A 27,663-nucleotide genomic window follows, 5' to 3' on the forward strand; every position below is an offset into this window, starting at 1 on the left:
GGGGTTTGGGATTACAAACAGATTTTATTCTTTTATGATGGGATACAGATGATAAAGCGCATGCATAATAATCTGTCGTTAATCGGATTAGCACAAAAGATTATCAAACTACAGACTCTTATCTCAACCTGGTACTTAGCGCCTCTGTCTTTATGCAAATAAAATACGATCAAGAAGAAAAAAGAAACTTTTAGTCAGCATGAGAAGTCTGTAGGTAGCAAATTCTCCCAAAGAGGGGGTAACGTTTTGGGGGAATTCGTCAGAAAATTTACATTGATTGACGTCCAAGAACTTTGGAAACTAGTGTGAGATACAGCAGCATCTTGCGAACGCTTCCGCGCAACGAAAATAGTGCACCAAGATTTCAGCAATTTTGTGGTCACAAACCTCTTTTCTGTATTGTTAAATAGAGAGGACCTCTTGACAACAGTCAAAAGTGACTCACCGGGGGATAATAGTGCTATAGTTGTAGATTTGAAGTGTCTAAAAATTTGGGATTTTTTTGGCAAAAAGTGGGCGGATCACTCTGGCGACTGAGGCAGCTACCGTGCTCCGCTGAGAAGTAAGGAATTGCAAGATGGTCGCAATGTCCCGCTAAACTTCTATGAAGCTTCTTTTTTTTGGTCAAGACAGATAGATTGGTGACGGAAGCGAAGTGTATTGTACACTGTCCCTTGGCGGACTAAGGGGGACGAAGCGAAGAACCATGGGACCGCGGGATGTGATTTTATTCCTGGTGGTTCTTGGACTTTCTCTTGATCTATCTCTTGGAGCAGTAAGTATAGTCTGTTTCTAAATTCGACGCCATGCAGTGGCTAATGCGATCGGGTTGGTTTTTTTTTTTCATCCACGACAATATTCGTTCTAACTTTATTGAGACGACATTTACTGTTTATGAATATCTTATAGGTTGATAATAATGATTTCTTGTTTTGAATCATAACCCCCCCCCCCCCTAAAAAAAAGAACAAAAGAAAAAACCTGTGTTTTCTAAAATCGCAGATGAGAGAAAAAGCTTTGATTGCAGAAATGTCGGATATATTTTCATGGGTCGTAATTTACGTTTAAGACGACCGTCAGCAATGAATCTGAAACAAGTAGAATTCATATACAAACCGTAGTTTGTTGTTTATCATCCGTTTATTTTAAACTGGTGTGTTAAATTGTTTTACATGAAGGATTTATTTAAAAGCAAATGCTCTTTCCTTTGACAATTGAAACCTTTTGTGATAGTGCTGTTTATATGTTTTCTTCTAAGGAACAAATTCTGTATACTTAGGTTTATTATGTAAACTTTGTTTCTTCAAAAAGGCATACTTTAATTACATGTTGATTATGCAAATCATGTTTGATAGCTATACTTTTTTAAATGTATAAATTCTTTTCTATTAAAGTATAAACACATGTATAATTCTTTTTCTCAAAACTTAACAACTGATTTGTTGAGGTTTTTTTTTCATTTTTAATTTTTTTTCTCTCATAAGGAATATTTATTTGTGCTAACTCATGAGATTTATAAGCCCAACCTCCAAGAAATAGAGAAATATCTGCCATGTTATTGGATCTCTGTCTAAATTAAGATAAAACTGTGCAGGTTGTAATTAATTTATTAATGATTATCTAAATTATCTGATATAATGATTTAAGTATAAGAACACCCAACACCCCCACCCCACCCCTCGGTCACCCCTTCATGATCGAGAGTAGTGTAATTCAAACCAATGACTCATTGCGGGATTGGTAATGTTAGTTTTTAAAAAAAAAATAGTAGCATTTATTAATTAATTTCATTTAATTTATAATTATGCTATTTAAATGATGTGTTTGTAAACTGAAGTTTATTGAGAAATTTAATGTTTAGCATAACTGCGTGGGAAATAAAATGAGTTTGCTCCCTTGCTTTGAAAATCTGCAAGCAATAAACATGAAGTTTTCATGTCTCATTACAAAATCAAAAATTTTTTTTTTTTAAAACTTGGGCTTCATGAAAACCAACCAAAAGAAATATGAGAAATTTGGCAATACCTTTCTATATCTCACAAAACTATGAGCTCTTATTATTTTTTTTTTAGAGTTAAGCTGTAAATTTTCAACATATTAATTCATTTCATAATCAATTTTTCTTGGATTAGGTTTACAGAGCACCTATTAAAAATCTTCTCAAATGAAACAGTAAAAATTTATGGATAACAATTATGGTGTTTTTGCAATATAAAATAATTTGATGAAGACAGAAGAAAAGAAATAAGGGCAAAAAGACACAATTAAAAAAAATTTAGCAAATCAATTCTTTATTTCTCTCAAGACCAGTTCACTGGTATATGAGGTTCAACATAAGTACATGTACATACAAATGATCACAAAAAACAGGCTAAAACCACTAGTACATGCATATATCTATGAAGATAAAAAAAAAAAAAATGAGTAGCACAATACAGTAGGTAATTGTTTGGGGTGGAATTTTTTTTCAGAGACGTACAGCATGACAATGAGAATTTTCTTGATAAATTTTGACAATGTTTTTAGTTTTTCTTCATCATGTATAAGTACTCATCAGCTCGTTAAATTTTAAAATATTTGGATTTTTGTAGTGCATATACATGTATCTCTTTTTAGAAATGCAAATTTAGTCAGATCGAATCATTGTCTGTGTAAGTCGTATGATTTATCCACTGAGTTACACACTTATTTATCCAATCATAAACGTGTTCATGTTTTCTTCTCCGATAGGCTTGTAAAGGATGTAGTTCCACCGTGTGTTTATGTGCCGGCCAGAAAGGAGTGAGGGTGAGACAAACACTTTCATAATTTTAAAACAAGTCATAAATAAACATTGATGTAAACATGAATCATAATTATTCTTTTGTTTATATTTCACTTGATCTTCTGCATCCCAGTATATGTGCAGAATTCAACAAGATATGACTCTATGTGTGTGTCTTTTAGGGAGCACCTGGTTTACCTGGATTGGGAGGCTCCCAAGGGTTACCTGGATTTATCGGAAATGAAGGTCCCCCAGGACCTCAAGGATTCAGAGGAGATGGAGGAGATCGAGGAGGCGTCGGTGAAATAGGAAACAGAGTAAGTGCTGCTAGGCACTATATCATATTACACATATTGTCAAGTTCTGCTTGAAACATTTATTTTTTGAATAATCAGCATCTTAACTTCATTGTTATGCAAGTGAATTTAGTTGATGTGATATTTTCTTGATTTTTTTGTTTCCAGGGCGACGTTGGTCCACAGGGAATGACAGGAATTCCTGGGATTCCAGTAAGTCATTCACAAGTTGTCTCTCTTCCATCCAATATTGCTAGATAATGATGTGGTGTTCCTATATCTTCCCACTAGATATCTAATTTGCATGCCCCAAAATTTTGAAATCTTGAAGTCAGAAATTCAATTAAATTCTGGAATAAGTTTGGAAGCTTTCTGTAATGCTAGATATTTTTTCTCAGAACAGGCAATACTACTGCTTAGCCACTAGTTCCAGATGAGTTTTAAGATGATGATATTCGATATACAATGTATTGTTTTGTAGGGTTATGAGGGCTTAGAAGGCCCTGTAGGACCTCAAGGTTACCCAGGATGCAATGGTACAAAGGTAGGTGTTCTGCTATTCTTATATAAGTTCTTAATATAGAATGTTTAAAATGAAATTTGTTTAATGTGACTCAATATGCACGGTACCCATAAAGTTGTTTTCAGCATGGTCTGCCCTGTATAAACAGTACCTTTTTTGTGGTCTTTTTTCAGGGTTTGCCCGGTGTTCCAGGAGTGAGTGGGTTGCCAGGGATACAGGGTCCAAGAGGAGAGCCAGGATTTTATGGTACCAAGGTACAGACTACTAAATATATTCCACTCAGTTCTTCAACTTGTTGACCACTAAGGGCTCTCAGGGGCAACAAAATGGTTGTTCATTTACATTTACTGATTACATAATATTGCTTACAACCATTGAGCCCTCTTAAATGAATTGCATAATCTAACTCCATTGACACCTGTTTTACCAGTGAGTACAATGTAGTTCAGTATGTTCCACTTTCTTTGTAGGGAGATCCTGGAGATGGATTTTATGGCTTTGGTCCAAAGGGTGATCCAGGAGACGCCGGGAGACGGGGACCCTCCGTAAGTTACATGATCGGACACATTCATTGGATGAATAATATTCCATATCTGATTGATCATGTCTATTTTCTTGCTTTGACACACCTGTTTGATGTTCTGATCATGTATCTATATATATATATATCTTCAGGGTGACCCCGGTATTCCAGGTAGACCAGGTCCCCCGGGACCTCAGGGACCAGAGGGACGCAGGGTAAGGGCACTTTAATTCTGAAACAAATTTCATGTGGGATTTATTATCATCAGATATATGTAACACATATTGATGCAAAGTACTTTAAAGATCTGGATGCCTTCTCTTTAGACTGGACCACACTTTGGTTTTGTTGAAGTTTAACATACTGTATAAAATGTAATTGATGAAATTGTAATTGATTTTCAAATGCATTTTTTCAGGGACAACCTGGAACTCCTGGAGTCAAAGGCCCAAAAGGTCAAATGGGAGACCCAGCCAGAAACCCAGCCAAAGGTCAAAAGGTCAGTTTAAATTTCATGAGTGTTTTAGGTGCCCAAGAAACTGAGCAGCAAAATTTCATTATCTCTTGCAGATTATAAAAATGATTTAATTGAGTCCGTTACTAAATTGACATAATATTATGATAACATCATACCATACATCCATTTTGTTTTCGCATGTCACAAAATTCACAAAACAAGAGAAAATGTGTACCATTTTTTATTTGTGCCAGTTATATTTTCCGATTAAAAAAGTTTCTTATACCAAACATACCGGATATGATTTCTTCATATTGAATATTTTGCGATTTAAAAGTGATCGCAGAAAAAGTGAAAATTAGATCACCGCTAAAATTACCAGATATATGGTACTTCCATATTATTTTGTGTTTTGTTTGTTTTTCTAAGGGAGAGAAAGGATTTGATGGATTGAGAGGCCCCAAGGGAATTATTACAACTCTTCCTGGCAACAAGCCCAACCAGATTAGTGCGGGGCCCGTAGGGGATCGAGGAGATGACGGTTACGACGGACGTCCTGGAGTGCCTGGTTATCCTGGACAGAGGGGAGAAAATGTTAGTTAATACCTTAGATTCCTTATTTTACATGGGTACTTAATTCCGCGAGGACATAAAATTGCAAATGCCAAATTTTAATCATAGTTTCATGTTGTTTACATGTCCCAAAAAATAAAAGCGAGATTTTAATATTCGCGAGATGTGCTTCTCACAATTTTACGCGGATATCAATTCCTCGCTTTTAATTAGGAATCTATACAGTAACATCCCTCATAGAAATAAGTGACAGATATCTTGTGACATTGCTGCCCACTCTGGAGCAATCACTATTGTTATACCCCAAGCATCTTGTTGAGGAAGGTATAATGTTTTTGACCTGCCAGTCAGTTAGTCCTGTTCTTTCTTATAAGCGCAACTCCTCTTAAAGCGCTGCAGAGAATTTCTGGAAGCCTTAGGGAATTAGGACACTGTAGATGTCCTTGATATGAAGAAATTCTGGTTCCATTAATTTTCCGGGAATTTCGGCTCTTTTGCACTTGAATTTGTGGTGTTTGATTGAATGTAGAAGTGAACAGTTTGTAAGCGTTACTCCTCTTTAATGAAAGCTAAATTGAGTACTTTTACGGTGTAATTTTCAAAGTCAGCTTTTAAAAAACAATTCCTCTTTTAGGGCTTGCCCGGGATGGCAGGTGATAAAGGCCCATTTGGAATGCCAGGAATGCAAGGAATGAGGGTAAGCTGCAAAGAACCCAGAAGAGCATATTTTTCAGCAAAAATTACTAGGCTGATATCTCTCAGTAGATACGGTAATAGTGATAATTGATTATGATGTCTTGATATCTGCTGTTTTGTTTAGGGAAAACGTGGAAAAGATGGTCCGCCAGGACCTTTTGGATTCAAAGGAGACAAGGGATCAAACGGAAACCCTGGCTACGATGGATTACCAGGCGAAATAGTGAGTTATTCTGTAATCAAGCTGTTCCTTTTCTTGTTTAGTAATGGAACAAATTTTAACTGCAGGTGATATTTCTCCAAAGAAGTGAGTAAAAAATGTCAGTATTACGTTTTTCTCATATCTTAAATGTAATTAGCTAGATTTCAAAAGAAAATGCTAGTCTTAGTAAAACACGTTTAGGGATGTGACGATCTGACTGATACAAATACTGGTGCCAGATAGCTCAGTTTGTAATGCATGTCTTTAGAGATTCAGGGGGCCCAGGTTTGAGTCCCGGTCTGGTTCGTCAATATTTCTCGCATCCCGTTACAGGGAAATAGTAAAAATAAAAATTGTAATATTTCTCTTTGTAGGGCCGAACTGGAGACCCTGGAAGACAGGGAATGAGGGGAGCTTTGGGAGACCGGGTAAGTGTTGGTTCAACAGGGTTTGGGTTCAACTGGGAGCTGCAGATTCAAATGATGGGTTTGGGTTCAACTGGTGGGGGAGAGAACATGTATAGACATTGTGCCTGCTGTTCGATCCAATGCATGTATTCTTATATACTTGAATAAAATATTTATTTGATTTACTGATGGGCTTCGGTTTGACTAATGGATGTAGAATCAAGTGATAGGTCTAGGATCAACTGGTGGGTTTGGGTTTAACTTGTAAGTTTGGGTTTTCAAAATACCGATATTTACCTGCATTTAGTAAATGTATCTTTAACTGGTGGGTTTTGGTTCAACTTTGTAAGTTTGGGTCTAACTGATAGGTTTGGTTTTACTAATATGGGTCAGTGTCATTTTGTAGATTTATCTTTAACTGCTGGGTTTGGGTTCAACTTGTAAGTTGGGGTCTTATTGATAGGTTTCGTTTAACTATTATGGGTCTGTGTCATTTTGTAGATTTATCTTTTAACTTCTTGGTTTGGGTTCAACTGGTAAGTTTTGGTCTAACTGATAGGTTTGGTTTAAGTATCATGGGTTTTGGTTTACCGGTATTTAGTAGATGAATCTTTAACTAATGACTTTGGATTCATGGTATGGGTACTGTGGTTTCATTAATATTCAAGGGTATCAATTTTCGTTGATAAAGTAAAAATCACAGTTTCAAGGATATGTAAATTCGTGGCCAATGACCCTACGCAACAAAATGTTAATAGAAATTGCATTTCAATGAACATTTAATTTCATGGGTTAAATTAACAACGAAATCCACGAAAATTGGTATTCAACGAATATTGATGAAACCACAGTATATGTTCAACTGGTACATGTCGGTGCAGATTTAATTGGTACTGATGCAATAAGCTCAACTGTTATATATATATAGGTTCAACTTGTGACCTGGTTGAATTTTTCACAAACATCTTAAATCTTTCAGTTGAATCTAGATGTTGTTTAAATGTTTAAAAATATAGTTTTTATTTTTAGGAAGCATACATATAGATGAATACTTATTTGAAAACCCAATTTTTTGATATTCTCCTTATTCTCAATGTAACCATGATTTTATTCCAGTAGTTCTTCATCTTGAAAATATTAGCAAATTATATAAAATAAAAATTTCATGATTTTCATATTTTTGAAGGAATTTAATCTTCATTTTTTTTGTGCCTCTTGTAATTTCAGGGCCCTCGTGGAGATCCTGAAGGAGGAGGTCAAGGTCGGCCTGGTCCTAGAGGTCGTCCAGGAGACCCAGGTCCCGAGGGACCTCAAGGATATCCTGGTGAGTCTATTATTACAGTACCGGTAAATTGGACAATGGAATTGTATAAAAGTTTGCTATGAAGCTTCATTAACAATTAATGAAAGAAAACCTGATGTAACACTATTTAACTTAAAATTCCTTTTTCAAGCAGTAAGCAAAGCATTTATTGGATTAAAAATTTTCGGTTTTGTTTGAAAAAGACTCAAAAGAAATTTAAAAGATACAGTTAACAGATTTTTAAAAAAATTATAGAATTTTGGGACAACCTGCACATACCTCATTGCTTTAAAAATGAATTTATAGATGAATGATAAATTTGAAATCCATCTCTTTAGGTTTGGATGGTGTTGATGGTCCTATCGGAAGAGATGGACCTCCAGGTCTCCCAGGTCCTGATGGAATTCCAGGAAACAGAGGACTCCCAGGGTTTTCCTATCCTGGAGATCGGGGAGATATAGGTACGTATACTTTGGAGGAGTTTTTCTTTTTAAATCCTTATCTTTTATCTATTAATCCGAAACATGATTTCTTATTATCTTTTTTTTTATTAGGTGATTTTGGTGTGGACGGAGTTCCAGGGTTGCCTGGACTTCCTGGACTCAAAGGTAGAGAAGGAGAGCAGGGACCATTCGGAGACACAGTACAGGGATATCCCGGGGAATCAGGACAAGTTGGGCGTCCTGGACTGGATGGACTTCCTGGAATGCGGGGAGAGCCGGGTCCTCGGGGATTTGATGGTGTCCCGGGTCTAGGATTTGATGTAACAGGTCCAGAAGGCCCAGTGGGATTTCCTGGAGAAGAGGGAGATCCAGGAATTCCAGGAGAAGATGGAAGGGACGGAATTCCAGGGGAAAGAGGTTCATAATTTAATCAATGGCATACTCATAATTTTTATCATTTTGAACTTGTATTCTTGGAAAATGCTTAGTTTAAGAAGTATTTTATTCAGAAATATACACAGAAGTATATAAATGAATATGGATTGAACAGCAGGCAAACAGTTCTCTCCATTAAAGAGAAGAAGAAAATACTTACATTGATAATGGCTGCTAATTAATCCAGCTATGTTTATGCATTAAAAATTATGTTCAAATAAACTTGTATTCTTTAAACAGAGAACTTTTCTTTGTAAACCTTAAAGTAGAAACTAATTGACTTGAAGTGTTTAAGACATTGAATTGATTTGTAGGTCCAAGGGGAGATGACTGTGGAGTGTGTCCAGGGGGGGAGCCCGGTTTCCGTGGTGACCCTGGTGAACCAGGTCTGTTTGGTCTTCCCGGACAACCAGGACAGTCAGGTTTCCAAGGACAACCAGGTGACCCTGGCGTGCCAGGATTCCCCGGAATACCAGGTGCTAAAGGTCAACCGGTAAGTAGGTTCATTTTTATACTTCCGCAAACGAAGTTAAGAGGTTTATTGGAATCACCCTCTCCGTCTGTCCACTTTTCTGTATGTATGTTTGTCTGTAAAAACAATTTTTGTCCACCCTATAAACTTATTTAATACTGCATGGAATAGTCTGAAAATTTGTACATATGTATTATATTCATATTTGTCTCATTTGAAATTAGCCTTGCAGTGGTATTAGTCCCATTAGGACAGTTTTTAATTAATTTCCCTGCAGATTGATGAGGTAACTAAATTCTGTAAAACATATATGATACATATGTCAATTAAAGGCAATTTCAGCCCAGGAAAATGTGTTAAAAGAATAAAAATATAATTTTTCAGGAGTTGTTTTTGTTCTTTTGGGAATTAACTATTAATTTAAAATTTGATTTTGCTATTTCAGGGTCCAGCAGGTATCCCTGGAGAAATAGGTCGAGTTGGAATGAAAGGAGAGCCTGGAGAATTTCAGATGCCACCTGGAGAAATCCTTACAGGGCTTAAGGGAGAGAATGGTATTCCAGGTCCAGTAGGAAGGGCCGGGCAACCCGGAGCCGTAGGTCCTAGAGGACCTAAAGGTTACGCTGGTGTACCGGGAGAAAGAGTAAGAATCCCACCACCAACACACATAGCGTAGGAATACTGTAGAGATCAAGGATTGATGGACCTCTAAATAAATCATGCTCACTTGTGTCCTTTTCGGCATGCTTTTATACATAGGATAAATTTTTTTGGGGGGGGGGGTGTCTGTGTGGGCACATATTTATTCAAGGATAAAATAAAGAGAACTTAAAATAGCTCGTAGCATCGAATTTCCAAAATTATGAATTTGTTGATAGTTCTGACATTTTTGTGATTTGATTTAACACAAAACATCAATATCACAGAATGAAGTAATGGCATAAAATAAAGAATCTACAGTTTATCAATAGATAGAAGAAGACAGATTTCAAACCCATTTCTATCCATTTTTTTAAAATGTGTTTGACCTTAATAGGGTCAAGTAGGAGATCCAGGTTTGGAGGGTCTGGATGGCTTACCTGGAATGCAGGGAGAAAACGGCCTTCCTGGAATGCCTGGAGATTCCATTCCAGGTGAACTGGGTCGAACTGGACTTAAGGGATTTCCCGGAATAGAAGGTTACCCAGGCTTAAAAGGACTCAGAGGTATGGATTTTCGTTAGAGAAAATTCAGAGTAAATATGGCTAGGAGATTTGTCTATCTATAAACATTATGTGCAGTAGAAATCCATAGTGTAAATTCCTTATTAAACAAAATGAAATAATGTCCGCATAAAATCACGAGAAACACATCTCACGGATTTTAAAATCTTGTTATTATTTTTGGGACAGATGTAAACTTTATGGAATTATGATAAAAATTAAGCATTCGCAATTTCATATTCTGCTGTTTGATGCAAAATCGTTAAGTCGCTGAATTAAATACTCATGTAAAATAAGGAATCTACTTATTCATTTGTTGTATTTATGTAAAATAAGGAATCTACTTATTCATTTGTTGTGTGACATGTTTGAATTCTTTTTTTCTTCAGGAGAGAAAGGTGAACCCTCCCGAATCAACATTCCGCCTGGAAAGAAGGGAGAACCTGGATTTATGGGAATTCCTGGAGAAGATGGCCAAGATGGACTTCCAGGAATATTTGGTGAGATCTTGATGCTGTGTGTATGACAAAATTTGTGTGTTTTTTGGTTTTTTTTTTAAGGAATATAGCAATTGATTGCAGAATCATAAATACTATAGATAGCATGATAGATTTATCTGAACTTTTTAAATTAATAATATACCATAAAACATGCTTTAAGCGAAGTACCAGGGGGATAACAATTTTGCTTTGTTATAATTAAGCGTAATTTGGTATATATCCACCATTTGTTCGATATATTTTTTAAGTTTAGGGGAATGAAAATCACCTCACTATTTAAGTGTCAACTCATTATAAGCTTGTTTGTCGTGTGTTTTTTTGTATTGATCTGTTATAATGGTTAAATTTATTATTTTTTGTTCAGGAATGAAAGGGGAGGATGGCTTTCCCGGCATACCTGGAGAAATGGGGCGAGTTGGTATGAAGGGTGATGACGGTCAGCCAGGTATCCCCGGGGAGAGAGGCCGCGTGGGTGAAAAGGGTTACCCTGGGGTGCCAGGATTCGCTGGATTACCTGGTCTACCTGGAAACGGGGGTCTACCTGGAGAATCAGGTGTGGTCGGACTGCCTGGATTATCGGTAAGTAAGCAAGAGCCTCATTGTCACGTATATTTCTCGCAGGGACCAGTGTTTGCCATATATATTTGTAGTAAAAAATCAGGTCTGGGGTAAGGCTTGGTCTCAAAAATTAATTGCCTCGAACCAGTTCATCTCACAGGTAAATCATAAAATAAAGTTGTAGAGAATGATAGTTGGTTTACAGTAATTGTATGATGTTATTTTAAGTAATCTGACAGAAATCAATACAAGTTTGCTGGTCTTTTCTGTAGGGAGACCCTGGGATTCCTGGACTTGATGCACCCCCCATGGAACTTCTCAAGGGCGAACCGGGAGACCCAGGCTTGCCCGGATTGAATGGGGAGAGGGGATACCCTGGAGAGATAGGGCGTGTGGGAAGACCTGGATTCTCTGGACCAAAGGGAATTAGAGGTTAGATACTAATTCCTTCAAAATGGGGATTTCTCCTTAAACTTATCAATCTACTGGGAAAAAATATGTACCACTGTTGGCAATAGTTGTCAAGTTCAGGAATTTTCTGTTTAAATGAAAAAAAAATCAAGCTCTTGATTGAATAATTACAATGTACTGTATATTAGTGTCTCTATGAGGAAAAAGGGAAATTACCAATTAATTTATTCAATTTCTTTATTTAGTGGTAAAAGGGTCAAGACAATTTCTTCATTTTAGAATTTTATAGGTTTACATTCTTACAGAAATTTCCACTTTTCCTCATGTTTTTCTATTTTAAATTTTCAAGAAAATTAGACAGCAATTTTTGCCTTATCTTTGTATAACATCTTGATAGCTTAAAATACAAAAAATTCTCTTGATTTAGTTTTACACATGAACTTAAGTATGAACCATGATGAGTTTAAAGTTAAAAGACTGAGGGTCAGCTCAGACAATCTTGAATACAAAGTATTTGATGAATGCTTGTACATTTCCTATTTAGAACTTTATCTTACTTTATGAAGGTGGAGGTTGAGAATTCATTATGTAATATTTGATTTCAGGTGACTCTGGAGAGTATGGATCCCCTGGATTCCCAGGATTAAAGGGGGAAAAGGGGATCATAGGATTCAGAGGATTTCCTGGCCTGAAGGGATTTAGAGGGAGAGACGGAATCCCAGGTAAATCCAGGACACTTTTTCCTTTGTTTTGAAAAATCACTGATTATATACATGTGTACCTTTCAGTACTTGCATTTGAAATTCTATGGTGCCACCATAGAATTTCAAGAAACTTGACAATGTGGGTCTTTTTCTCTCCAATGTTCTATCTTTTAATGACTTTGGGTTGTTTTTAGATGATAAAACAGTGATGCATGTAAGGCTTTGGGTGGTTCCGTTAAATTTGATTAATTTTCAGCAGATTGTACAACTTGTCAGATTTTGTTATCACAATATTAGAATTCTTCTAGTTTTATTGTATATTGCATAAGTCCTACTTTTTTATGGTCTTCCACATCCTGTGGTGTCCTAATGTTTAAGAGATTTGGATAGTTATATACACAGCTAGTGGCATATGGAGAAGGCTTACATAGGCATTGCCTGCTGCCTATCCATTTATGTAAATGTATATTTGCATAATAAAATATGTTCAAATCAAAAACAGCTAGTGGCTATTTTCATACTACATGGATATTAATCTTCTATAGAAAAAGAGCTCTGAATAACAAATATAGGATAATATTCAGATATGAAATGTACAATATTTGGAATTATTCAATACATTTACTTGAAAAAATAGTTTATAGCTAAAAAAAAAAAAATGATTTCTAAAATGCATGGTTAAATGGTGGATGATACATATAAAGTTTTTGATTCTCCAGCCTCCTAAATCACAGAGTTGTCTTTGTTTTAGGTGAGGTAGGCTTAACTGGTGCCCCAGGGGATCCTGGTCTACCAGGGTTACCTGGTCAAGATGGGCTTAAAGGTCAGCGTGGATTGGATGGTGCACCTGGATTGGACGGAACTCCTGGCCGTGAGGGCCCAGCGGGAGAGCCCGGGCTCTCAGGACTGCCCGGTTATGATGGTGAGTAAGAATAAGAGTCTACCATCAAAGATTAAGCCAGTGTCATTTTTTTGGAATCAACTGCAGTTGAAACAAAGATTCTTAATTCTTATTGTTAATTCTTGATGCTGTTAGAAAAAGAAATGTTGAAATTTAATTTTTCTTTAGCAAAATTCATTGGCTACTTATTTGTCCTAAAACTTGTCGTTCTTTAGTATTTAAATTACAAATCTTTGAGTTAGGTGTAATATACGCCACACCTTCAACACCTGAAGGTAATGCAGGTGATAAGTAAAATGTTTGTTTTGTCATATTTCTTTCAACTCTGTGCCTATATAGGACTGCCTGGAATGAAGGGAGCCACTGGATTTCAGGGACGATCAGGTGAACCAGGTTTACCTGGACAATCAGGAGTTCCAGGTGTGAAAGGTAAGCCTGAAGGTGCTAAAACATGTCACAAAAAGGGAAGTGGCAGGGTCAGTTTTTGCATGTTCAATTTACTTTGGTGTTATTTATAATAGAAATTGTTTTTTTCTAATAGGTAAAATATGCCTGTTTTTTCTAATATGTAAAACATGCCTGTTTTTTCCAATATGTAAAATATGCCTGAGACGTGTTATTTTTATAGTTATCGTCTCTTTTTCTGTGTGAAATATACCTGAGTGTTAACTTTGCCTCTTTTTGGACTTGTACAGGTTCTAGAGGTGAGTCTGGCCTTCCCGGATTTCCCGGTTCATTCGGATTGCCGGGATTAAAGGGAGAACCTGGTGAAGTTGGATTCCCGGGGCCAGAGGGTGACATTGGTCAACCTGGGTTACCAGGGCTCCAAGGGCTTCCCGGAGACAACGGAATTCCAGGTAAAAAGAGAGGCAACAAGAAGTTAGATATGACGAATGAGATAAGTTTATAAAATGGTGTTCATTTGTTGGAGACATAACTCATTAACCAGCTTCACACAGATTCAATTCAACATGGGTTTTTTTTAGGATAAAAGGTTTTTCAGATAAAGTATATACACTCTTAGATGTAAGGGAGATAACTCTCATATGAAGTTGGGATTTCATCAATTTTGTTTGCTTATGCAGGAGAAGTAGGAGTTGTTGGAAGACCTGGACAAGATGGTTTCCCAGGCCGGAAAGGAGAAAGGGGAGAGGTTGGAAATTCCATTCCTGGAGAGCCGGGTATGAGATCTTATTTCTGTTATTAAATAGAAACCACCCTTTGATTAAGCTTAACCTTGTGGAGGTGTAGTAGTTGGGATAGAGATTCAGGGGGCCCTGGTTGGAATCCCGGACTGGTCCGTCACGATCAAACATATACAAATACATTTAGATATACCACATTTTGTTGAAATTCATTGGTAAAAATGTCAAATTTCTACTAATTGGATTTTAGGACGAAATGGTAGACCTGGAGGTGATGGTTTCCCTGGATTGAATGGATTGAAAGGAGAGAAAGGGGGTCCCGGACTTGGCGGAATTCCAGGTGAGAATTTTACTATAACAGGCATTGTTGAGGAGGTATACTATACTAGCTCTGTCCCAAGATATTTTTGCAGCACGTTTTTTTTAAAATTATTTGATATTTATAAATACCCCAGAGTTCAAATGGCCTTAATTCAACAGTATGAAAAATTCCCAACATTTCTTCTTTGAACCACCCCCTCCAGCATGTTAGGTTTCAATAAAGGACTAATAATAAAAAGTCTAGGGGAAATTTGCATATAGCAACATAATGATAATGTTTAAAAATTGCCAAGGTACTTCCAAGTGACTTCCAAAAGGAGAAAAGATGTCAACATTACCCATTTTAAATCTCCGTTAAAAAAACTTTCTGTTCCTGTGAATTACTGGTATGATAATGTGTCAATAAAGATATCTTGGATATTTTCCCTTTTATCAATTTTAATTGCAATTCTTTCACAGCTAGGTATGTTTATTTTAAAAAAAATAAAAGTCCAAATGTGCATAAATATCTTAATTGGCACATACTTTAACATGACAGGTATAATGGGGCTTCATGTAAGAAGTTTGATATTTGCAAAGAGATTTACCTACTTCATAGTTTGTACAATATGATTTACAAAAGAATGAATTTGAATCCTGCTTTCGAAGTAAAATAGTCTTTTATGACATGTACCATGAAAATATTCCTATTTTGACTGTTCTTTTATTCATACATAAATGTAAACACAAAATATCATATTTTAGTTATCATTAGCTGTAGAGACTTGTTAATTTATTACATAAATGGCTTGCTTTTGTGTACGAAAAGCTTAATTAGAAATCAATTATTGTTTACATTATGAAAGCTGTTAAATTTCCACAATAAATTAAGTTATGTAAGATAGATTAGAAAGATGCTTCTACAGATTATCGTTCATTTAATATCTTCTAGAACCGCATGGTCATCTCATTGAATGAATTGTAATTAACTACCTTGCTTTGTGTGAAATGAGCAAAACACAACACCTGTCATACAGACAAGGAGTGGTCCTTAATAAATCAGCATTAAAACTGTTGCAATATCATGAGGGCTATAATTGTTATTGTAAAACAAGAATTCAGACAGCATAATTTATCTTAATTGGGCAGTGCAAGCTTTTAATTGTTATCTTTCACAAAGTCATATATGAACACTGACTTAAATTAACAAAGAAAAATGAATTTTTAAAAAAAAAACATGAGTCGCTGAAAATATGGTATAATATTAATAAATAAAAACTTCATATCCATGATGCATGTAAATAAATAACTGAACAATTGTAATTTCTAAAAAATTTGTTGAAATTAAGGTCCCAGAATGTTGGGATAAAATGTATGTTCATGTACCAGACACACTTTATATACTGTCATACTAATGAGACTTTGGTCCCATTAATTATGCAAGATTTCAAAATTTAAGTACACAATTTCATCATACCAAAAAATATACAAAATATCATATTTCTCCTAAACAATATTTTATTATATATAGTCAATTGTTGTTACTCTAATATATGGTATACATTCTGTGAAAAAAAACTAACTTTACTTGTCATAGAAATAAAAAAAAAAAAGTTAACCTTAAAATACTGTAGAAAGGTTTTTATTACATAAAAGATATCATAACAGACCTTAGACTTGATAGGTCTGGAGTATATTAATTAATACTTAAGGAGTATATCAATTACAGGTAATATCGAAGTAGTATATCAATTAACATCGAAGGAGGTATCAATTAATATCGAAGTAGTATATCAATTAACATCGAAGGAGTATATCAATTAATATCGAAGGAGTATATCAATTAATATCGAAGGAGTATATCAATTAATATCGAAGGAGTATATCAATTAATATCAAAGGAGTATATCAATTAACATCTGACATTGTCCTCGGCCATTACACTCTCAACAGCTCTATGGAAACAATTTTTTAGACCTCATCAAAAGGCTACAATTGTATTATATTACTTACATGTATATGTAAGGAGAATAAATTGATTGAATATCATAAATTCAAAGTATGCACTTAACAAATATATAAAAAAAAAAAAATACAGATCAAACAGATTTTTTGTGTGAGTTCCAAATTCTGCCAAAATGAGATATAAATCAATTTGATAAAAAAAATATTTGTGTAAGACATTTTTAAATGTGTTTTATAGTACACAAAATCTGCCATCCTCTTTTTGCAAAATAAAAATGACTGAAAAATAGCAAAAAATAGATCACTATAATATAAAATACATATATACAGTACAATATACCAAACCGGAGTCAGACAATATGAGCGGTGCCACCAGGAGTGTCCGTGTCTCTCTGGTCACTTGTATTTATCAAGAGGTCCACTTGCGATTGGTCAGAGCTTTCTTTTATCTCATCAGCTGGCTCGATATCGTAGACGAAGGCGTACTCTACATATTCGTGGAGAATCTTATTGAAAGCATTTTGGAAATTTGGACTGCTGGTATCCAAATCAAAATCAGGAGGGCTTTTGAAAAGGATTTTTTGAAAGACGAAAGGCAAAATTCCTCCCACTGCCGCAAGTACAGACTGGTTAATGCCCGATACTTCGTATTTTTCACCGAATGCTGCAATGACCAAAAGAACGAAAAGCAGGAACAGCAGAATAACCATAAACTGGGACAAAGCGGAAAACAGGTTGGTCATGAGACTACCGGGACATCCAGCATTTGGCATATTAGAGACCTTAAAGAACAGGTGTTTAGTGATGTATGTCACATCAGTGTTGTCAAGGAAGAGTACCACACGGGGCATGTGCCATTCTAAATGGGAATCTTCAACAGACAGTTCAAATTGCTGTTCCGAGTTGGACTCATCGTCAATTTGAAATGCATTGTTTCCCTGTTCATTTGGTTCTTGAATTATGAACAATTTCATATCTTCCTCGGCTTTTGACTTGACAAATGCTATCAGTTTTTCGCTGAACACTAGATATTTTTTGGTGACACTTCCGAAGCAGTCTTTGGCATATATGACTAAGATGAACGCTAGTGTAGCATACTTGAACCAAACCCCCCAGTTCAGTACCAGACCAATGAGCTGATGGATGATATATTCCACAACAACAATCAGAAACTCTAGTGCTAGCACTGTGAAGGAGACAATGGAAATAATCAGCAGCAGTGTTATCACCATGTTGACAATTTTGTCTATCGCAGTGCTGGGTCTCTTTGGCATCCCTACATGGTCCTCTACAAAGATGGGTATAGAAATGGAATAGTCCTCTTTGTACAGGCGATGGTAAGCACGAATTATGGGAGAGAAGCACTTTTGTAATGGAAAAATTGTGTCAAGGTAGTTAAAAAGGAGACGACACATTATATTCACGATTGGCATGAAGTAGAATGCAATGACTAGAAGCAGGATGGGGATAGCTATCAGCCAGTAGACCCAGGCAATGAGAAGGAAGAAGATCCCATATTTCTTAATGGGGATCAGGAGTGTGAATATACAGTATCCCAGTGCCCGAGATCGGTTCATGCTTCGCATATCCCTGAAACATGTTCGGATAATGTATCGCGACCTCTCTGTCACTTTCTTCTGAAGAACTCTGAACAAGAGAATATCAATGGCCAATGCAGCATAGCAGAATAAGAATATTCCATGGACGGGATTGAAGTACACCAGAAGGTTTCCTGGATAGTTCATGTCCAGGTTTCGTGTTTCTGCAGCCATGTTTTCCTGTGCTCTGTGGGTGTCTTCATAGATATAATAGAAGTAGAGTCGGATTATCCAAGGTGCAGCAAGCACAGGGAGGAGACACAGGAGCATGAATTTCTGCAAGCATTCATGCCACAAGACAGATTTTTTACATGGTTTCTTAAAAGTGCCAAAAATGTTGCTATGGCAGCAGTCTTTGACTGCATCGCGTTCACGAATTTGACACTTTACTATCGTATCATACAATGTCTTGAATACCCCTACTGGAACATCATTAGATTGAACAAGGCGATCTGCTTTCATTTTGAACATGAGTTTGGATATTGCAATGGTGTATGTTTGATCTTCTTTTAGGTTAGCCACTATACCTTTGAATTTTGGCATGTCAGGATCATCTTCAATGCTACTCACTTTGATTGTGTTTTTACTTGAGACATTCATTTCCTTTGGAAGTTTAGCTGATTTTAAGATCCGTAACTTGACGTGCTCTTTCAGTTCATGATTGTACACTAGATTAACATAGATCTCGCGGTACCATGCTTGCGGAACCAACAGCGGGCTGTACAGTACCACAAGAATGTTGATAACCACCACAATATAAAAGAAGACTGTGAGCCACAGGTCTTCGGATAACTCGGAGCATATCACTCTGCCCTCATCATCTCTGTAGCAGCAGACATAGTAAAACTCTGCCACCCCATTCCCATTGTCTCTAATGTGTTGATTACATACACGCTGCTCCTCTGGCGTTTCATCCTTTTTTGTCAGATCGAGATTGCCTAGCACCAAGTCCCTCAACAACGTCTGAAGGTGTGTGACATCTAGGTTCTGGGTAACAAAGCAGTTAGGAGGACTCTCAGCTATACTCACGTCGAAGCTCTCCACTCCATAACGCAAGGCCGAAAAAGGCATAGAAACCATCTCATCCTTCAGGAGGAGCAAACCTCTTCCTTCCGATCCTTTCGTCTTGATCATTATTAAGGGGAGAAAAATATCTGTGTTGGCAAGGCCGGAGAGAACCCCTCCTGATGAAGTTTGAAAACTGAACTTGATCTTCACCATTTTTGTGGCACCATTGTTGAATAGACTTTCAAAGTTTTGTTTGGTTTTCTTGCCAAGGACGACAATGCTGCAGGCTTGATTGACAGAACCAGTAGAGGGAGTTGCTGTGGTATCATTTTGAGTAAAAATGTCCGATACACAAAGACAGAGTAGAAACAAACGTAATAATAAAAACATCATTCTGCAGGAAATACCTGTTAATTATCACTGATGTATATAAATCCTGAGGCTTCCAGTTTGGTGGAATATTCAATGTCAATTAAGTCCGGATCGAACACACACCAGTTTTATGAAAATCCTTCACTTCTTTTGATTTATTTTGCATGAGTCAATTAAGAGTTACGTACAGTACTACGCAGAAAAATCTCTTCATCTTTACCTGTACAGCAGAGCCAGTGCAAACCAGTGTTGAGACACTGCGACAAATGTTTGGGCCCAATTGATTTTATGTGCATTCGTTACCATACCTGCTTATTTCCTTTGTTAAGTTTATTACCATCCTTGCTTATATCTTTCCTAAATTCTGTTTTTTTTATAAATATATACAGACATGCATGAATACACAATCTGTGTTGTTTACTATTTTTATATGACATGTGACCTTGATAGAGTGGTTTTCCCTCTATATACAAAACGTCAATGGAGTGAAAACACCTAGCTTATATATTGATTTTGCTATAACTGTCTAATGTAGGTAAAGAAAAAATGTGGTATATTTTTGAATCAGACACTGTCAGTGGTATTGGGTCTTGATGATAGGGAATATTATTTGTCAGCAGTTAAAAAAAGTAATTGGTTCTTGAGGACGTTATTTAAGGGTTTTTCATGGTCCAGGTAAAAATGATGACCTGTGTGTTAACAAAGGATATTATCAAGTTGGTTGGGTGTAAGGTCTATGGAGAAAATATCCACAGATTTTAGCCAAGATTTTGACAGAAAATTAAACAGATTGGCATGATTCATAATCATTCCAGGAATATATGTGCACTTGAATTAAAGAAAGGAAGATAGAATTAAATCAAAAACTTTTATTATTTTCATGTGACTGTGTGTGTTTTTTTTCTTTTATTTATTTTTTTTTGGGGGGGGGGGGGCAGAATTGAATTGAAACTAGCATTTTATGGAAAAGGCTTAAAATGTTCAAATATATAACAAAAAATCTAAGGTTGTTAATAACTATAACTCAGAGGTTTTCAATTTCTGCAAAAAAGTTTGAAACAATTGCTCTTTATAACCAAATCAGCAAAAGCATCTAGAAGCACTTACAATGAATAAATATATTTGATAAGAATTATTTAGAATTCTTCCGTACACTGTATGTATATTTTGCTTTGATTGTTATAGGCAATGATGGAGAGCGAGGTGTGATAGGGTTACCTGGAATACCGGGAGAACAAGGTCGATCCGGACTGCCTGGATTCAAGGGAGAGAATGGAGAGCCGGGACGTCAAGGACTGGATGGATTCCCAGGAGAAAGGGTGGGTAGTAGAAAAAAATGGGTGGGGGAAGGGGGGACAAAGCAAGGAACTCTAGTTCGGTTTAGTCTTTTTGGAAAACATAAGAGAGAAAGGAAGTAAAGTTAGGAACAGTGATAGAGGGACTGTGTATACATTAAAAAGGTTTTTATAGACCTGGTCAGCATTTTTGTAAACAAGAATTGAATTGGCATCCTTAACAAGATTTACTGAAAAGAGAATGTTGTTGAGAAAACAAAAGATGGAAAGGCACTATGTTGGAATATGTTCCATCCCAGATATTTGGAGAAATTGCTGCTGATCAGACAAGATTTTGCAAAATTCAACTCAAAGTGTATAAATTAAACATTTGAGATGTTTTATTTAAAATTGAAAAAGTTAATTTTTTTTGTTCAGGGTGTGAGTGGTTTACCAGGTGCTGATGGCTTCCCCGGAGCCCCAGGTGATCGGGGTGCGTTTGGTTACCCAGGAGAACGGGGCGTGGTTGGTGCCCCAGGAGAGCAAGGATTTGACGGAACGCCCGGACGTTCTGGTCCCGACGGACTTAAAGGATTCCCAGGTGATCTCGGTCAGGACGGACTCCCGGGATTCCCAGGAATGCTTGGAGAAGATGGTCTGCCTGGATTCGAAGGACTGAAGGGAGACGATGGAATCCCAGGGGAGGAGGGTAGGGCTGGCCGTCCAGGAAGGAAGGGAGATCAGGGTAAGTAAAGAGGATTAAAGGCAATCTGGGGAAAATTGGGGGAATTAATCGTTTTAAAAATGTTTTCAGATGTTCTATTTTAGCAATATATTGAACAAGTAACATATATAAAGATACTGTAGAAACACATATTATTCGTTCGGTTAAAATTTCGGAAATAGAATTTAACTGGGATATAATTTTGTCATATCGTAATCTCTAAAATAAATTACGCAATAACTCTGACTATATTAATACTTAGGTTAAAAATTTGTCACGGATTTGTTTTCGTTGATTAAGACTACCAACGAAAATAAGGAAATTAAATCCCCAACAAATGTTTCTGCTCCTACATTCTTTAAATTTCTCAAACTGAGTTCAAATTTTCTTCCAGGTGATTTTGGATTTGTGGGTCGTCCCGGACCTCCAGGAGAGGACGCTTTTGGTGAGTACATTGAGTACTTGATAAGTATGCACTTACTACAATTTAAACACTATGATTTTGAAAGTTTCTAGTAGCAAACAATACCTGATAAATAAAATTTTGTGTTTTGTATTTTTTTTAATGTTAAAGTGATCAAGAATATAGTTAAAATAATGTATTTAATTGTGAAAATTACTTAATTTTAATATGTAATATAATTAAAATTATATATTAAATCGTGAAAATTGCTAAATTATAATATAAACGGTATTTTTTCCTTATACTATTTGTTGTGTGCATTTTTTATATTCAACGCAATTGTAGGTGTGATCGGAGAGCCCGGAGACTTTGGAATTCCCGGACAGCCAGGTCGTCCCGGTGAGAAAGGAATGGAAGGTGAAGACGGTTTCCCAGGATTCCCCGGTCTGAAGGGAATGGCAGGCGAGGCTGGTTACGGTCCTCAAGGGTTCAAAGGAGAGAGAGGAGATAATGGTTTCCCCGGAGAACGAGGTACAGAAAGAAATTTGGTTCAAGAGCCATTTTTCAAAGTAAAACAAACTTTTGCACCCTCACGCAATTGCTTTTTAACTTGACAGCATTGTATCAATAGGAATTTTTGAGTAAGCATGTTGAAAAGTACTCTACTTTCTATCAACTCACATGTGAGAAAATCGTTTTAGGGCGTGTTGGGCTTAAGGGATTCCCTGGAGAGCCTGGATTAAATGGAATCCCCGGACAGAAAGGAGAACAGGGTTTTGCAGGATTCCCCGGAGAGGAGGGACCTGTGGGTAATCAAGGATTCCGTGGACGAAGGGTAATAGTTACTAAACAGGAAAGTCTGAATTGAGTCTCAGTTATATCTTGAGCAGCATAATGGTATGCATGTTATTCCAAGTTTGTAAAAAATGCAAATATTTTTGTAAGCTATAGGCTTCAGTGGTAACTTTATATACAGGAACTCTTGATTTAGCAGTGTTTTGTATGCTGAAGTCTTTAACTTTCATGATTATAATGGCTTGCAGATACCAAAACAATACTTTGTAAATAAATATGCTACTCTATTCACCAATAATACCTGGTATCAAAACAAAACTTGAGAAATAGAATTATTGCCATGTTCATTTAGTTGGATTGAAGAGAATTTGAGTGTCTCTTTTGAAATTCTTGGGAGTTGAAACAGATTATAAAGCAATGGTTCTTTCCTGGTCTGTAGGGTGAAAGGGGTCTGGATGGCATTCCGGGCGAACAAGGACGAACAGGAGAGATGGGGTTCCCTGGAGAGAATGGGCGTGTCGGTGTCCCTGGTGATCGAGGGCCAGATGGTCTGGATGGATTTAAGGGCGAGCAAGGAGATTTCGGTATGTCTTCCCTCGTTTCCTTTTGATATCTTTATCTATATTTGAGGTAGCTTAATTTTTATGGACTTTTTGGGTCAATAGTAGATGCTGTATCCATATAGGGGTGAGAGTCTTATCAATAAATCCTGCATTTTAGGAATGACAATAAAAAAATAAAATATTGTTTGGTCTCTATTCATTTCTCTTTGATTATCAACTTGGTAGGTACTGTATCCAAGTAGTGGTTGGAATCTTTTGTTGATTCAAAACACCTGAATTTAAAATATGACATAAGAAATGAAATATTAGCAATTTTCTTTTTTTCATTTTGCCTTCAATTTCTATTTGATGGATTCACTCTATTTAAAAGTGTTAATCCCTTCTTCCATTGCCCACCCACAGATAAGTAACCTTGTAGTACTTTATATGTATTTTTATATGTATTTTTAAGGGTTTTAAATCAGAGGTCTTTTTTAAAGTTAAACTTTTTAAAGTATTCCCTGGCTTGCCTGGAGATATTGTTAAGGGTTTTACAAATATGGTTCTTTTTTTTAAGGATTGCCTGGCTTGCCTGGAGATCCTGGACCTATGCCTACAAACTTTGAGGCTCTGCCCTGGCAGAAAGGAGAGAAAGGAAACCCCGGTCCAGAGGGAGAACCAGGCCGGAATGGACTGGCCGGAGAGAGAGGTAGGTCATTGACACACTGGACCATGTAAAGTTACATGGCTTGTTTAAAACTTAACTCTACTCTTTAGAGGCATTGTCCGCCTTTTTTCCCTCTCATTGCCTGCTATCCCTACAACCCCTCTGTAAAGTATTCGTTTGAAGGGTTCTCGTTTGTGTAGACATACCCAATACCTTTTACATTGCAGTGAGACTAGGTTGAAATGAAATTATAAAATTTTCCGAACTTTTTAACAGCCAGGAGAAAAGTAACATGAAGGACCGGTATACAGGTCAATGCATCTTTTACAAACAGAAAATGCACATAAAACAAGAAATAAAAACCAAAAATATAATCAACTTAGAATATACTACAAGTTGGCCACGAGTTTCAGGTTTGCAGTCGTATGTGGTGGTGCCAATTTATGAGTAGTGTTCAGCTTTAATGAGAGAGAGAGAGAGAGAGAGAGTAGGTAATGGAAATAACAGATTATGTTGAATGCAAGGACTTGAGAAGGGAGTAGGTAAGAGATAGAAGCAATAGATAAAAGTAGTCATGAAAACCCCAGATTTACATGCACATGTACTTTGCATTAACAGGTGATGATGGAATCAGAGGCTTTACCGGTGATCCAGGCCGAAATGGAGATATAGGTGAACCAGGAGTAAAGGGCCCCCCAGGAAACAACGGCCTATCCGGAATTCCAGGGGAGCGGGGCAGACAAGGGTTACCTGGAGCAAAGGGATTCGCAGGACTACCCGGATTATCTGGAGCAGTGGGAGAGGGATACGGAATCTACTTTGCCAGGTAAGACACCCAACAGTTGTTAAAGCTAGAAATATGTTTTCTGTGTGTCCTTAATATAATTTGGAAGTGCAACTGGCATAATTATTTTGTTTTTTAGAATATTAATTATTTTGCATTATAACTATGAATGAATGTGACTATAAGATGTTGATTCGCTCCACAGGCACAGTCAGACAACTGTTGTACCTCAATGTCCAGCAGGAACTGCCAAATTATGGGATGGCTTCTCATTGGTTCATGTCATAGGAAACGGCCGAAGTCATGGACAAGATTTAGGTGTGTAACTCTGAGTAACTTTACTGCTTTATTTCAAACCTGGCACCTTGGATACATTTCCAGCCTGCATGGTTTAAAGATGTTTCTGTGCAAACACAAGACATCTACTGTATATATGCATCCATTTATCAATAGAATGAATTATATTCCATCATAGTTTCAAAGAAAAAAATAATAAATTTTGTTTCTACAGTTATTACAGTACTGATAACCCTTTAGTCCTTAGTATCTATTATGTATAATATGATATGCAGGGACTTCTGTATGACAGGAAATTCTTCTGATAAATTGTTTTAAAACCATTTTGTTATGAACCATTTGTTTTCCAGGAACCTCTGGAAGCTGTCTGAGGCGATTCAGCACCATGCCCATCATGTTTTGTAACATCAATACCGTCTGTAACGTGGCCTGGAGAAACGACTACAGCTATTGGCTGTCCACTAGAGAACCCATGCTGCCAATGATGAATCCTGTGGAAGGCCCCGCACTCCAGCGGTACATCAGTCGATGCTCCGTCTGTGAAGCTGTGTCAGAGGTTAGCATTAGACAACTTCTTTCACATGCCAGTAGATACTTAGAGTCATAATTTACGTTTGGAAAATTTTGCATTTTTAGCGAAAAGCAGCTTCCTCTAAAATAATTTTATCACTTAATGTTTTGCATATACATGTATCAATTCTCTGTAATTAGGAAAATTAAAAAATATGTTAATCAGTACCTACCCAATATCATACATCCTATACAACATAGGTTAACACTATATCTTATATCCTAAAGAACTGAAAAACTGTATTTGATACCATTAAAACATTTGATTGTACAAGCACTCCATTTTGTATAAGATATTTTTAAAAGTGGTTGCCAATAAGTAAAAGAAAAAGTGTGAAGATTTCAAATTCTCTTTTGGGCGGTAAATCAATTATATATCTGTATGTTGCTGTCATGTTTATGTTTTAAATTTGATTTGTAGGTCGTGGCTGTTCACAGTCAGGAAACCAGAATTCCAGATTGTCCCAGTGGATTCCGTAGTATGTGGACAGGATTCAGTTTTATGATGGTAAAATCATCTCTCTTCTTTCTTTTATTGGGAAATCAAAAAAAAATTTCAACAGAATTGAAGATAAAACTTATTCAGTTGTGTTTCATTAGTGAAGTAAAAATTTAATTATTTATTTCTACAGACATATTATTTTCAAAATGTTAAAAACTTATCCATTGTCTTTCAGTCATCTGGAGCAGGAGGAAGGGGTGCTGGCCAGGCATTAGAGTCACCCGGATCTTGTCTGGAGGATTTCCGGGCCACTCCTTTCATTGAATGCCACGGCAATGGTCGTTGCAACCACTACGCCACATCCTACAGCTTCTGGCTGGCAACACTGAGAGCATACGAAGAGTTCCGAACCCCGATATCGGAGACATTGAAGGCTGGCTCTCAGGAGCAGCGCATCAGTCGTTGCAGAGTGTGTGCACGCCAGTAGCGGGCTTCCATTGAATACTCATTGCTTTTTCAGCAGTATTACTGTCATCTACTCAAGGTGACCCAAGACTATGCAACAGTTGTCTTTTACTTTAATTATCTCAGCAGGTACTGTCAACAACGATTTGCTTATTTGTCTTAATCAATTAATTAATTAATGGGGTGTGTGTACGGAGTATGAACTATAGTTTGAGCTTGGTTGTAAATGGTCATGAAATATTATACATGTATTTGTCCCATTTTTTATCTGTGTTTAAGTATTATATTTCTATGTGATTCAATTTTTAATGTCTGTCTGATTTCACATGGTGCTATAAAGAAGTGTAGATATTTTCCTGCTCAAGTTTTGAGTACTGAGTATTTGAAATTGTACATGTACGTTATGTGCCTTTTATGTACCTGAGATTTTGTACTTTATCATATGACATTGTTCGCCTGTGTTGGTTAGCTACGATACTCAGGTGGGCTGCTTTGAAGAGATTCACGAGTTCATCTGTAGATACTCATGACTTCTGATTTAACCATGACGAATGACTGTCATGGTTGAGTGCATGTTATGGTTCGACTGAGCTGTTCCCGTGAATTTCTTTATAGCAGCCTACATGTATTTCTATGTGTCCTAAGTTTTATATATATCTTAAAATGATATTTCGTGATCGTAAATTTTTCTGAAGAGTTCGAGAATTTAATGTATTTTACTTTTTATTTCCAGATTTATGCATGTTGCATGAGTATGTCATGCACAAATTTTTTAATTATACTAACAAATTCGATGATCAATTTTACGTTTAGCAAATTTTTTTGTCAAAGAAATGCTTTAAATAAAAGTTACAATAATAATATGTTTTAATGTTTACTTTTTTCTCTTTTTATTAACAGGGTTTTTCAACGGAAAAATCTTATTAAAATGGTGAAAATGGC

The 27,663-nt window shown here is 36.5% G+C and overlaps 1 protein-coding gene across 1 annotated transcript; it reads left to right on the plus strand.

The window, feature by feature from the left end:
- LOC105329196 (collagen alpha-1(IV) chain) lies at nt 1-27,582 on the plus strand. The gene is made up of 40 exons (XM_034472300.2): nt 1-775; nt 2,731-2,787; nt 2,947-3,081; nt 3,229-3,273; nt 3,542-3,604; nt 3,757-3,837; nt 4,054-4,128; nt 4,259-4,321; nt 4,525-4,605; nt 4,993-5,157; nt 5,771-5,833; nt 5,957-6,055; nt 6,409-6,462; nt 7,669-7,765; nt 8,083-8,205; nt 8,299-8,604; nt 8,937-9,115; nt 9,540-9,737; nt 10,131-10,299; nt 10,686-10,796; nt 11,161-11,375; nt 11,627-11,786; nt 12,371-12,487; nt 13,221-13,391; nt 13,710-13,799; nt 14,066-14,227; nt 14,456-14,551; nt 14,766-14,855; nt 20,944-21,077; nt 21,471-21,777; nt 22,151-22,201; nt 22,505-22,690; nt 22,861-22,994; nt 23,394-23,538; nt 24,074-24,205; nt 24,782-24,989; nt 25,153-25,265; nt 25,595-25,800; nt 26,236-26,322; nt 26,492-27,582. Exons 1-40 carry the CDS (start codon nt 707-709, stop codon nt 26,741-26,743), a joined length of 5,289 nt encoding a protein of 1,762 aa, XP_034328191.2. The 5' UTR covers nt 1-706; the 3' UTR covers nt 26,744-27,582.
- Nucleotides 27,583-27,663: the final 81 nt, after the last annotated feature.

Source organism: Magallana gigas, chromosome 8 (genome assembly GCF_963853765.1).
Source record: "Magallana gigas chromosome 8, xbMagGiga1.1, whole genome shotgun sequence".
In the NCBI taxonomy this organism is placed as follows: domain Eukaryota; kingdom Metazoa; phylum Mollusca; class Bivalvia; order Ostreida; family Ostreidae; genus Magallana; species Magallana gigas.